Source organism: Toxorhynchites rutilus, chromosome 1 (genome assembly GCF_029784135.1).
Source record: "Toxorhynchites rutilus septentrionalis strain SRP chromosome 1, ASM2978413v1, whole genome shotgun sequence".
NCBI lineage: Eukaryota > Metazoa > Arthropoda > Insecta > Diptera > Culicidae > Toxorhynchites > Toxorhynchites rutilus.
The window spans coordinates 12833916-12845839 of record NC_073744.1 but is presented as its reverse complement, the minus strand read 5'-3'; the positions used below and the strand labels follow the sequence as shown (position 1 = coordinate 12845839).

At 38.3% G+C, this 11924-nt stretch overlaps 2 protein-coding genes across 2 annotated transcripts; one reads left to right on the top strand and one right to left on the bottom strand.

The window, feature by feature from the left end:
• Window positions 1-2554: 2554 nt before the first annotated feature.
• LOC129776878 (adenylyltransferase and sulfurtransferase MOCS3) lies at window positions 2555-4144 on the bottom strand. Its single transcript, XM_055782790.1, has 3 exons — window positions 4085-4144; window positions 3852-4009; window positions 2555-3796 (listed from the first exon to the last, which is right to left on the bottom strand). Exons 2-3 carry the CDS (start codon window positions 3960-3962, stop codon window positions 2585-2587), a joined length of 1323 nt encoding a protein of 440 aa, XP_055638765.1. The 5' UTR covers window positions 3963-4009; window positions 4085-4144; the 3' UTR covers window positions 2555-2584.
• Window positions 4145-10180: 6036 nt separating this feature from the next.
• LOC129779174 (39S ribosomal protein L1, mitochondrial) lies at window positions 10181-11555 on the top strand. Its single transcript, XM_055786472.1, has 2 exons — window positions 10181-10581; window positions 10636-11555. Exons 1-2 carry the CDS (start codon window positions 10385-10387, stop codon window positions 11510-11512), a joined length of 1074 nt encoding a protein of 357 aa, XP_055642447.1. The 5' UTR covers window positions 10181-10384; the 3' UTR covers window positions 11513-11555.
• Window positions 11556-11924: the final 369 nt, after the last annotated feature.

The following is an 11924-nucleotide window of genomic DNA, read 5'->3' as shown; positions in this document are numbered from 1 at the left end:
AACGAATGTCTTGTGAACTTACTCACGAACCAAAACGGTGTTACTATGAATAATAGATAACGGTACTCAGTATAAACAAAAGTTGTCATCCGTGCTCGAGGAAAGGATTAATGGAAAACTCCATTGCGGCACTGTATAGATGTAAAGAGCATTGTTTTGTATGTTCAAACAGAAAGATAGAAGGCGAAAGACGACAAACTAATTATTTCGGTGATACATGCGACAGATATCACGCGAAAAAGAATTATAACAACTATTTTTTAATCATAAACATAGAAACATTGTTTAGTACATGCTTATCAGAAGTTTACAAAAATAAAGGGATCTTGTTCATCTTACAAAGTTATACATCACTGCTCCTTCAAGTAAAAATAATTGCGACCAGTACTACATACATGACGAAATTTAAGACCTCCGCAAAGGGTTAAATTTATAAGTTCATTTAGCTGACCCGTTCTGCCCAAAATGGATTTTTTGATATGAATACTTCTGAACACTCACGTTCTTTCAGAAAGCTAACGCTCGTGGCTTGAATTCTAGAAAATTAATTGATCAATCTTTCAATTGGCATTTATCACTGCTAAACACGAATGAATTTTGAAGTCTAAAATTCTATAATAGAAAATAAATATCAATCTATAATTTGCAATTAACTCTATCAGATTACCAAGCTCGGGAGCAGTTTCAAAATGCTCAGTTTTTTTTCGATTTTATTCCTTTTTCCTTCAAATTTTCGAAAAAAAACAATTTTTCAAATCGGACAATCTTTACTCGAATTTGATAACCACATTTTGGAGATTCATTTTAATTTTCCACCTGAAAATCCATTAATATTTACAAAATGACTAAACATAAATATCAATGTCGTCAAAATTAATTCCAATTGAATAAATTAACTCCAATCGAACAAACTTATCATTGTAGATCAAATGCGTAATAATTTTTTTTCGATTCCACTTTTCACTGCAGTACATATGTGTAGCCCTTTTTTTAAATTTTGCGTTTTTAAAATATTCTTCAAAGCATTCTATCATTTTAATTTGAGTGGAGACAGACACAACAATATATATATATACGACTCAAATCTGATCCGCCGTTCTCTTGTGATGATGAGTTATACGTGGGAAAAATCTTGATTAATCTTTATATGCATAAAATTTCTAAGCATAATCTTAGCGTTAGTATCATTGGTTGGCATAGTTATTATAAATTTGGATACCATCAACCACTTAAAAATTTAAAGTGACTCTCATTCAGACGGATTCGAATCCTATATGAATAAAATTGGTGAGTTGGGAAAAAATATTATTGTGATCGAGCCATAACTAATATCGGATCGTTATTTTGAAAAATCTGTAAAACTGTATGGAAACCTGAAAAATCTGTAATCTGTATCTACAGATTCATGGTTTCAAAAAGACTGAAAAATCTGTATAAACACAGATTTTTCTGTAGATATGGTAACCCTGGTGGGAAGTCCAGCCAGAAGATCTTATAATGTTGTATCGAACAACTATTCTTTCAGTGATGGAGTATGACAGTTTCTGTTTTCAATCAGCTGCCGAAACACACTTCAAACTCGAGCGCAATCAGTATCTTTGTCTCCGTATTGCGTTGGGATGTATGCCCTCAACGCATACCATGAATCTCGAGGTTTTGACAGGCGTACACCCACTAAAATATCGCTTCAATTCATTATCTCTTCGGTTCCTCATCCGGTGTAAGGTTATGAACCCATTGATGATCGGAAATTTTGAACAGCTGATCGAGCTAAATTTTCACTCTGGATTCATGAGTTCATTTCATGAATTCATCTCCATACAGGTTGATCCTTCTTCGTATAGTCCCAACCATGTTTGTTTTCCTGACTACATATATTCCTCTGTGCATATTGATCTGTCTATGAAGCAGGATATCCATGGAATTTCAGATTATCATCAACCGGGGATCGTTCGAACGATCTTCGATGCAAAGTATGGGCGTATCAATTGTGATAATATGTACTTTACCGATGGGTCTTCTGTGAATGAGTTCACAGGATTTGGAGTGCACAACGAATTTTTTAGCACCTCCCACAGTCTTCAGTATCCTTGCTCAGTGTATATTGCTGAACTGGCAGCGATTCACTGGGCGCTGGATAGCGTCGCTTCACGAACTGTTGAACACTATTACATTTTCTTAGGGTGGGTTTAGACTAGTGATATATTTATGTGAAGAAATATAATGAGATTTATAGAAATCGCATCAACCGTTTACACTAGCGAGAACTTCTATAATGAATATATTCATATTTTCGGTGAATTTATTCACCTGAAGTAGAACTGCATCCAACTTTAGTGATTTCTCACCAGTGAGAAATTCACAAGCGTTTACATATGCTGAATTTATTCAAGTTATATATACCTCGAATAAGTGTATCATATTTATTCTCACCCGTTTACACCTATTTTCAGGTGAATAAATCCATCTATAGTTATAGATCTCCCTAGTGTAAACCCGCCATTAGGTCTGTCGAAGCTATCCGTTCAGTGATAGTGAAGTGAAGCACAATAACTGGTTTCTCAATCAAATATATTTACAAAAATCAATAGATGGGAAAATCGGGGTCAATACCACGAGTCCACGCGTGTAAACCACCCACAATGTCCCGCGGTAGACTCATTCCACTCTTCTGAAAAAGGGGCGACAAATGTCGTACGGCAAGCTGCGAATCGTTTCCGCGGCGACAAACTATAAACACTGGCATGCTCGCAGATGTTGTCATCCGGGAAACATGCTCCAATATTTCGTCCGTTCGACGATTTTTTAGGATGTCATCGATGGGAATATTGACCGAAGCTGGTAACTGGCAAATTTCAAATTGGTTTGCACCGCGGACATCGATGAGCATACGGGGAACGCCTTTGTCTGCCAGCTCTTTATACTCCTGTACGGTGATCCGCTCGTGTGGTTCCAACAGACTCAGATGTGAATCCTTATCAGTTGCCTTCATATTGCAGAACTGTTCGTAATCAATCAATTTAGTCAAAGAGGCACCTTCGGAGCAAACTGCACAATCTGCTTTCTTCGAACGAAGTTTCAAATTCCGAAAAGTACTTTGCTGGCCATCAAATAACAACAGACGACCAGAAAGTACGCCTTCGTTACCAAGAATTATTTTAATTGTTTCCAACGCTTGCAGGGCACCAATCACACCAGTAATAGCACCAAGCACTCCACCATCACCACAATTCGTAACTGTTTCGGGTGGCGGAGGGTTTGGGAAAAGGCAACGATAGCATGGCCCTCCGTTGTAATTGTACACAGTTAACTGACCTTCTAACTGCAAAGCACTTCCAGAAACCAACGGCTTGTTCAGTAAAATGCAAGCATCATTCAGCAGATATCTCGTAGCCACATTATCAGTGGCATCAACAATTATATCGTACAGTTCCAGGATTCTGAGTGCATTGTCACTCGATAGCTGCGTATGATGCGTAACTATTTCGATTTGAGAATTCAGCTGTTCCAAAAAGGCTTCCGCGGATTCAACCTTGGCCAAACCGATAGATGATTCCGTGTGGAGCAACTGCCTGTGAAGATTGGTCAGTTCAACTTCATCATAGTCCAATATTCCAATGCGGCCAATTCCAGCTCCAGCCAGATACAACGAAGATGGACATCCCAATCCGCCCGCGCCAACCACAAGAACGGATGCCCGTTTCAGCTTCAATTGTCCCTGAACGCCGATTCCCGACAGAATGATCTGTCGACTGTAGCGAGCAATTTCATTGTTGTTCAACTTATTGATACAGTTCTACAAAACAAACGAAAGGCACTTAACATTTGCGAAAGATAGCTCATATACCTACTTTCTGAAAATGTTTTTTCAAGGTCTTCAACTGTTGGACCTTCTGTATCAACTGCTTTCGCAATGCTCGGATATCATTCTCCAGCTCTGCAATGCATGTTTCACTCTCCATTTTTTTCAATTCCTCATTTGTCGATTAGTTGAGCAAAGCATTTATCCCTGGCAGAAGAAATAAAAGTTTTCACATTTCAGAATACATTCCAAAAATTGGAAAACGTTCGAACGAAAATGTACCTTCCACAATTCCGAAGCGTTCACCAGCGGACTGTTTGGAAATTTGACAGATGCGCCGCGAACACCAAGGCGCTTATATCAATGTATAACAGGTGAAGCAACATCATCACTTCAATAAGAAGGGGATTACGGTTTGTGGAGCGGGGGTTGTTTGTTTTGTTATTGCTAGGATACGCTATGTTTGCCTTTTTACATGCAAGAGTGTGGAAATGAGAATGCAATACTACAAAATCATCCCTTCTATTTCACATAAATTCGCAAAAGCCGAACATAGTAGGCATCGTTCGAATAAGCGTCGTAGCAGTTTGTAGAGAGCCGCTGGCAGAGTTCTGATGTTGTTTATAAACAATACCGACAGCAATTCCAATATGGCTGAAAGTGCATTTCATATGATTGTTTCACCTGGTACCTATAGAGGCACCTTGGCGAACACGACATATAAAACAAGGCGCTCTATTCCCGCTAGTAAACAATCGATTTGGATGTAAACATGTGACGTCACAATTATCCATGAACTGCGTGACACATATTGGTGATCTAACGTACAAATCTACACCTAGGCGGCGCTGCGGTGAAAGTGATGATGGTTTTAAATTTTGCCATGTGAGCTAATGGAAGGTTTGTAGTTCTTTCCATAAATTACAATGTTATAATCATAAAAGATTATTTGATTGCGATAAGTTTGTAAGAAATTTAATTCTGCGCAATTTTATATATAACATGTTATTTATTTACCTCTTTCAGTAGTGAAAACTATAAAAATGTTGACAATGGTTGAATTAAAGAAGGAAATTCGAGAGCACAATCAAACACAAGTAGAAAATTGCACGATTCCTGCATGTGAGAACTACCTTGGAAAGCCCGGAAGTAAAATATACGTGATTTGTTTTTTGAGTTTTAGGTTACATTAGCATCATTTTCTTAGTTCAAAAACAAAATCCAGATGTCTTACCGATCGTTTACGTTTTGCGTTAGATCGCCAATAGCGAATTCGTTCTTAAAACTGACTCTGTAACAAAAAAAACCTTTTCAGGTTCACGAATGCGGCGGTTTGTTGGTGTGCGTTAAATAGTCTGATTTGTTTATATTTGCGATGACAAATGTACAGTGTTGACGTCTGGTGGCTATATTAGTGCTTGGGAGGTAAACTTTTCTCTATCAGATCAGAAGGGCCAAGTGCAGTGTAAAATATAAAAGTTTGAATGAAAACTTCTACTTCATATTGTTTGATTACCTGACACATGTAGTCCTGATGCTCACTTAACCACTTAACCTGTTTGCTCCACAAATAATTACTATTATAATATAAAATCATCATCAGACATAATTTTCGTTCAATTTTGCAATTTTTGCAATTTCAGTAAAAACCTCTTATATCACCACATAAAATAAATATTCGATACGTTAAAGTAAATTGTCATTCATAATTTTGATGTTTATTCCACCTGAATATTCAACATTATTTTACTATTATTATTTTTATTTATTTGTGATCCATCTGACTTGTAGTCTACATGAATACAATTAAGATTAAGATAAACAGTCAAAAACATCTAGTAGATAAATTGAAATGTTTCAAACTACACTTAAATATATCCACAGAACAAGAAAACGTATAGGTGAAACACATAATCAAATTCACGATACATTGATACAATTGGTTCATTTCTCCCGTATTCGGTTCACCTGAAATCCATCCGCAGGAATTCCCTTGATCGCAGGACCACAGCCGGTGCGTTCAAATTAAGCTGCCCAATAATATGGGAGGAATCCGTTTCTCCTAGCAATACCTTTGCGACAAATAAAGCTCTGGCTAAGCTACGCATTTGACGCAGAGTTTCTATTCCAAGAAGGCGGCAACGATGCTAATACGGTGGTAGATCAGCGGGGTTGGACAATGGAAGAGACCTCAGTGCAAATTTTATAAATCGAGACTGAACAGTCTCCATTCTGTTTATCCAGACATGCGCATATGGACTCCATACAACAGAAGCCGTCTTCAAAACCGATCTTACAAGAGCGTAGTACAATGATCGGAGACAGAAAGTTGTTTGCAGCTCTTATTATAAAAAGTTTCTGTTTGCCTTAGCGATTATTATTTTCGCCTCCCAATGAAAGCACACGAAGCTTAATGCTGTCTACGCGAATGTACTCTTCAAAATCAGAATCCGAATTGGATTACGATTCCAATGATACAAAAGCAAAAGTAGCAGGTTTTCCATTTTTATAGTCTTTATTTTTACACTTTCCAGAACAATTCTCGGAACTTGTCAGTATAGTTGTATTGGTGAACCCGAGTGCGAACCCGTAAAATATCTCAGTGTGAACTTGAACAAAACTGAACAAAAACGAATTCGCTAATAGTAAAAGATTTTTGCAATGCGGGTTTAATTGTTGGAATGGTGAAGTGCGATGTTAATAATTGTCGGAGTTACGAAGGCGATAAACTGCCCTTTGCAAAGTTAAAATGCTTTTGGTTCCCGCGTGAAGAAAAATTTTAATTGGCGTGGTTGGAAGTTTGTGGCAGATATCCAGATGCAAAGCAGCATTAGAAAATATGTTCGTAACATTTCCAGGAGCAGAACTACAAGCTGCAGGATATCCTTCTAAACACGGAAGTTTCAAAGCGAAAATTGAAACCAGGTGCAATTCCCTGCGTCGGCTTACCACCGAAGGATGAAATTCCTGCATTATACTTATGATAGACATACAACTGTACTAGCGTTGTACTTCGAAAAATGGTCACCATGTACAACGCTAGAACCATGCAAGCAACTCGGTACAATTTTTGTACCTGTACCGACCTATTTTATCGCTGTACATGGCTACAGTTGTACTGTGCGCATCGCCTTAGATGGTTAGTGGTGGGTAGCATAAACAAACCGAATCAAAGCACTTGGTAAACGTTCTTTTCATTGACTTGCTCTTGAGTTATTAACTCAGATTTTAAACTTGTTCGTTTGTTTTTGATAGTTTGAACACTAAATAAAAACCTTTTTCGTTGAAATATGTGGTGAAAATCGGAAAAAATTCTGATTGTCAGTTTGACATACGGTACAATGTACAACCGAAGTATGTCTGTCATGGTACGATGGTACCTGTACAACGCTAGTACAGCTGTTTGTCTGTCCCTGGTATTAGATACTTTCATACATTGCAGAAGGTTTAGAATAAACTATATTTAACGTCTATTTCATTCAAACGAGTCGTTTGTTTATTTATTGTGCTTAAATATGATAATTTCAGTTGTCCAGTTTCTATAAGACCATTTCAAAATTCATAAGTATTATCAAAGAAAATTTCAAAACAATCGGCTGATTCATATGTCAATAATTGGGAACCACGCCGTTTCGGCTAACAACCTGGAAAACTTAGTATTATTTACCAAATTCTGCTGAACGGATTTTTCGATATTTTTCCATGTTTCCGAAATTGCGACCTTGATCTGTTCAATCGTGGTGTACCGCTTTCCCTCAGTGTAGATTCTGCGTACAAGGATTCCCATGATTTTCAACAGGATTCAAGTCTGGAGAGCGAGCCGGCTAGTCCAAAAAATTAAGTTTTTGGTCCTTAATCCATTGCTTAGTTTACTTGCTGGTATGAATAGAAGCCATTGTTTTGCTGGAATGTGAACTTTTTGTGACGATATCCACGCGAAAACAGTAGGAGAGAGGATTCCAGAACATGTGTGTAATCCTTGAATGATATGAAAGCTATTTTGAGCTTTCCGGATGCGCAGAGTCCCGCCCAAACCATGCACGAGCCTCCACCAAAGCTTCTGGTTGAAAAATACTGTTCCTCTCTCCGTAAATCACGCCAGTACCCATTGAAACCGTCAGGACCATCCAAATTGAATTTTTTCGTCAGTGCAGTTAACCTATACATTGAAGAACTTTTCGTTATGGTATATAGCAAAACGTATTATTTTGGAAACATTCTTTGTCATAACATACCATGCCCCACTGTCGATTCATGTGAGCTTTTGCAAAACTCAGACGTCTTAAGGTGGCCGTACACTGTTTGCCCGGAGGTCAAATATTTGATATTTTTTGACAGATAAGGTTTGATTTGATATTTGTACAAACACTATTTTGTTTGCCACTCTTAAATTTTCAACAGTAGTAAACAATATCAAACACCGAACATGGAAAAAATCAACTGAAATATTCAAGGTAACCTAACCATGTACCGACAGGTTCGATGAACAGACTGAAAAAATATTTTAGGCATCCAAAAATTGAATATTTGCTTGTTGTGTTTTGTGTAGCATATATTTGATCAGTACACGTCGACCAAATTTTATCTGTCAAAAAGAGTCAAATATTTGGCTTCGGTCAAACAGTGTATGAGCACCCTTATAGAAGTTGGACAGAGTATACAGCGCTTTTTTGGAACGATTCGCTTACATTCACATACAGGTTGAAAAACAGCGTATTAGATAATCTTCTTTAATTTTCGAATGTATGTATTAAAAAAATTTCAATTAGCATAACAAATAAAAAACAGTCATAGATTGATGGGAATTTTCAGAATTAACTATTGAAAAGACACTAAATTTTGAAGAGAACTTCTGATTTAGGTCACTCCGATGTAACTCAACAAGTTGATAGCAGTAACGTAGAGGAATCATATGAAGAGTACGACGAAGAGCAATTCACTGGTTCTTGGTTGCGAAATAGTGCGGACGATTTATTTTTATCCCATCTGTTTTTTATTTTTATTAGGCTCATCTAGCAATCCAACTGTAACAGAGTCGAATTTATCGTGTATCTCAGGTTTTATATTACACATTAGCCACTTTTAGGCGTAAGAGTATTCCTATCTTATCGATACACATTTTTATCTATTATACAATAGCCATTTAGGCGTAAGAGTATTCCTATTCTATCGATACACAATACATGTCGCCTTTTTTTACGGCGTAAGAATATTCCTATTGTTCGAATGTTCACAGTTGGAATATATACACAGCGGGACTGTTGATATGAAGCCTCCATTGTTATGTTATAAATAGCACCAATTACCGATGCAACAGACCGTAATGTGAGCGGTTAAGGACCGGGATTACCGTCACATGCGTGGACATAGTAGCTAGAATAACACGCAACACGATCAGTTGAGGGCCCTGAGTTATAAGCTCATGATCGTTTGCTTAGTAGCGGACACGTAACCAATTAGGCTACGGTGACCCTCATTGCGGACGATGAAGTGGAAAAAACTGGATAGCGACAATTCTATCGATGTTGATCTGAAACAAGAAGAGTTTTCATCATCACACTTTTCCGAGTTTTCCGAGAAGAGGATCCTATTGAATATATATCGGGATATATTGTCAAAAAGCTAAAACTGCAGATATCACCACCGGATGAATACGTTTTCACTTTGGTAGATCAAGTTTCCGAAGGAGGCCTAACAAGGCCAGTCCGTGGTTTCACCACCAGAACAATGTTATTAGATAACGTATTCAAACAAATTCATGTCGAAACATTTGGCATAGAGAAAAAAGCCATTGAATCTTGTCTGAACACTCTTGTATATTCTTGTATAAAGGGAAGAAAAATAAAAAAGATTGTTATGTGAATCATGATGTTTATACTTATGACAGACATACAGCTGTACTACCGTTGTACTTCAAAAATTGTATGTCTGTCACCATGTACAGCGCTAAAACCATGCAAGCAACTCGGTACAATCGCTGTACCTGTACCGACCTGTTTTACCGCTGTACGTCGCTACAGTTGTACTGTGCGCAGCGCCATAGATGGTTAGTGGTGGGTAGCATGAACAAAACGAATCAAAACATTTGGTATACATTCTTTTCATTGACTTTCTCTTGAGTTAATAACTCAGAGTGGAAACATATCTGTTGTGTTCGATAGTTTAGACGCTAAATAAAAACCTTTTTCATTTAAATATTGGTGAAAATACAATGCAATAAATTCAAACTTCTATTTGTCAGTCTGACATGCGGTACAATGTACAACCAAAGTATGTGTGTCATGCTATCGTGGTACCTGTACAACGCTGTACACGTACAGCGCTAGTACAGTTGTATGTCTGTCCATGGTATTACAAAAACGATAGAAGTGGCATCATCGCAGAAGTGTCTTTCACCTTATCACCTTATATTTATGAACCGTGCGTCGCGTGAAAAAGAACAGTGTTCACATTCCTGACCAATGCTCTGACATTAATCACTACCAAAACAAAACTTACGCATGGGCGGCTGGAAATATTATCTAAGCATATTTACAAAAGAAATAAAAGCGACAACTCGTTATTTTGGTTCTAGGAGGAAATATGTTCGCTCTCAGGAACGCAGTGGTCAGTCGGTTTGCCATTCCATCCGCGCTGGCCTCAAGCGCTCGTCTGTTGCAAACAGCTGCTGTTGATTTGGCCGCTCGGAAGGGAACCCGCGAAAAGGCACGTAAAAATAAAGTCAAGAAGGTGGTGGAAAAAGTTGGCTTCATTCGGCATGATGTGAGGAAGAAAGGAAGGTAATATTCACTTATTAGCATAATGTGCCGATCTGACAATATTGTTGATGCTAGGCTTAATCTGGTGCGGGTGAACAAACATATTGACGACAGCTGGAAACAGGATCCGGTCGATGACTGCTGGGTCGGAAAGTACTACAAATGGAGAGTTTATTCGATTGAAGAGGCTATCCAATGCCATCGGGAAACGCATCACCCCACCATGTACAATCTGCCGAATGCGCCCCTTCACGCCCACATTGAGTTGAACATGCAAGCAGAGAAGATTACACGATTTGTGGACAACTTCCAGCGGATGGTTGCAATTCCTCACAGTTTCGAACACGGAGAAAATCGTAACGTTATTGTATTTGCCAAAGGCCAAGAAATTTTGAAAGAAGCAACCGATGCCGGAGCCGCATTAGTGGGAGGTATAGAATTAATCAAGGAAATCCAGAATGGTGATCTTCAGCTTTCGGAGTATCCATTTGTTCTCGCTCATCCCAACATTCTGCCTGATCTGGTTGTAATTCGTGGCCTGCTGAAGAAAAATAAATTTCCCAACCCAAAGCAAGGAACACTGGGTACGAATCTGGCAGAAATGATTGAAAAGTATTCGAATGGCATCCAATATTACGCACAGAAAGACGAATATCAGAAGGATTATGGCTCGATAACCACCTGTATAGGAACACTTGAGATGGATAGTAAGCATCTAGAGGACAACTTAGTTGCTCTGTTGAATGATATCGATTCAATGAGGCCAAAACGGGCGGGCAAATTTATCACACGCGTACTGCTGAAAAGTCCTCCCTCTGGAGAGTCGTTGAAAATTGATCCATTTTTGTATGTGTCGACCGAATGCAAATTTTCAAAGAGTAAAAGTAAAGATACCGAAGAAGATGTCGATGAGGTGGAACACGAGAGAAATGCGGTTGTGGTGAGCAATTGATGGGATGAATAATTTGGAAATAAAGAGTTGAAATAAAAGAGTGTTGGAAAATAATACGAACGTAGACTTTAATCAACGCCCACGATGCTTCGATGACTAAACTGAGTTCAAGTTTTTTCCTCGTGTGGTGACAGCACATAAGACATAGGAACCTCGATTGCTGGTTACCTCCCACATTTGTTTAAAAAATTCGCGCTCGTATGATAAAGGGTTAGACATGAGAAAACAATTTCTGTCACCTCTCGTGTGGCCCATACAGCGCTCTCGCCTTGAGTCTTGGGTAATTGCTAGCAATAAAATATTATTTCTACGCCTAGCGTCCTATCGCATAGCGTTATATTTATTTTGCCCAGTTCTCGCTTGGGTTGAACCATAAAACACTGGCGCGCTTATCTTTTGGAAGCTAAGGAAA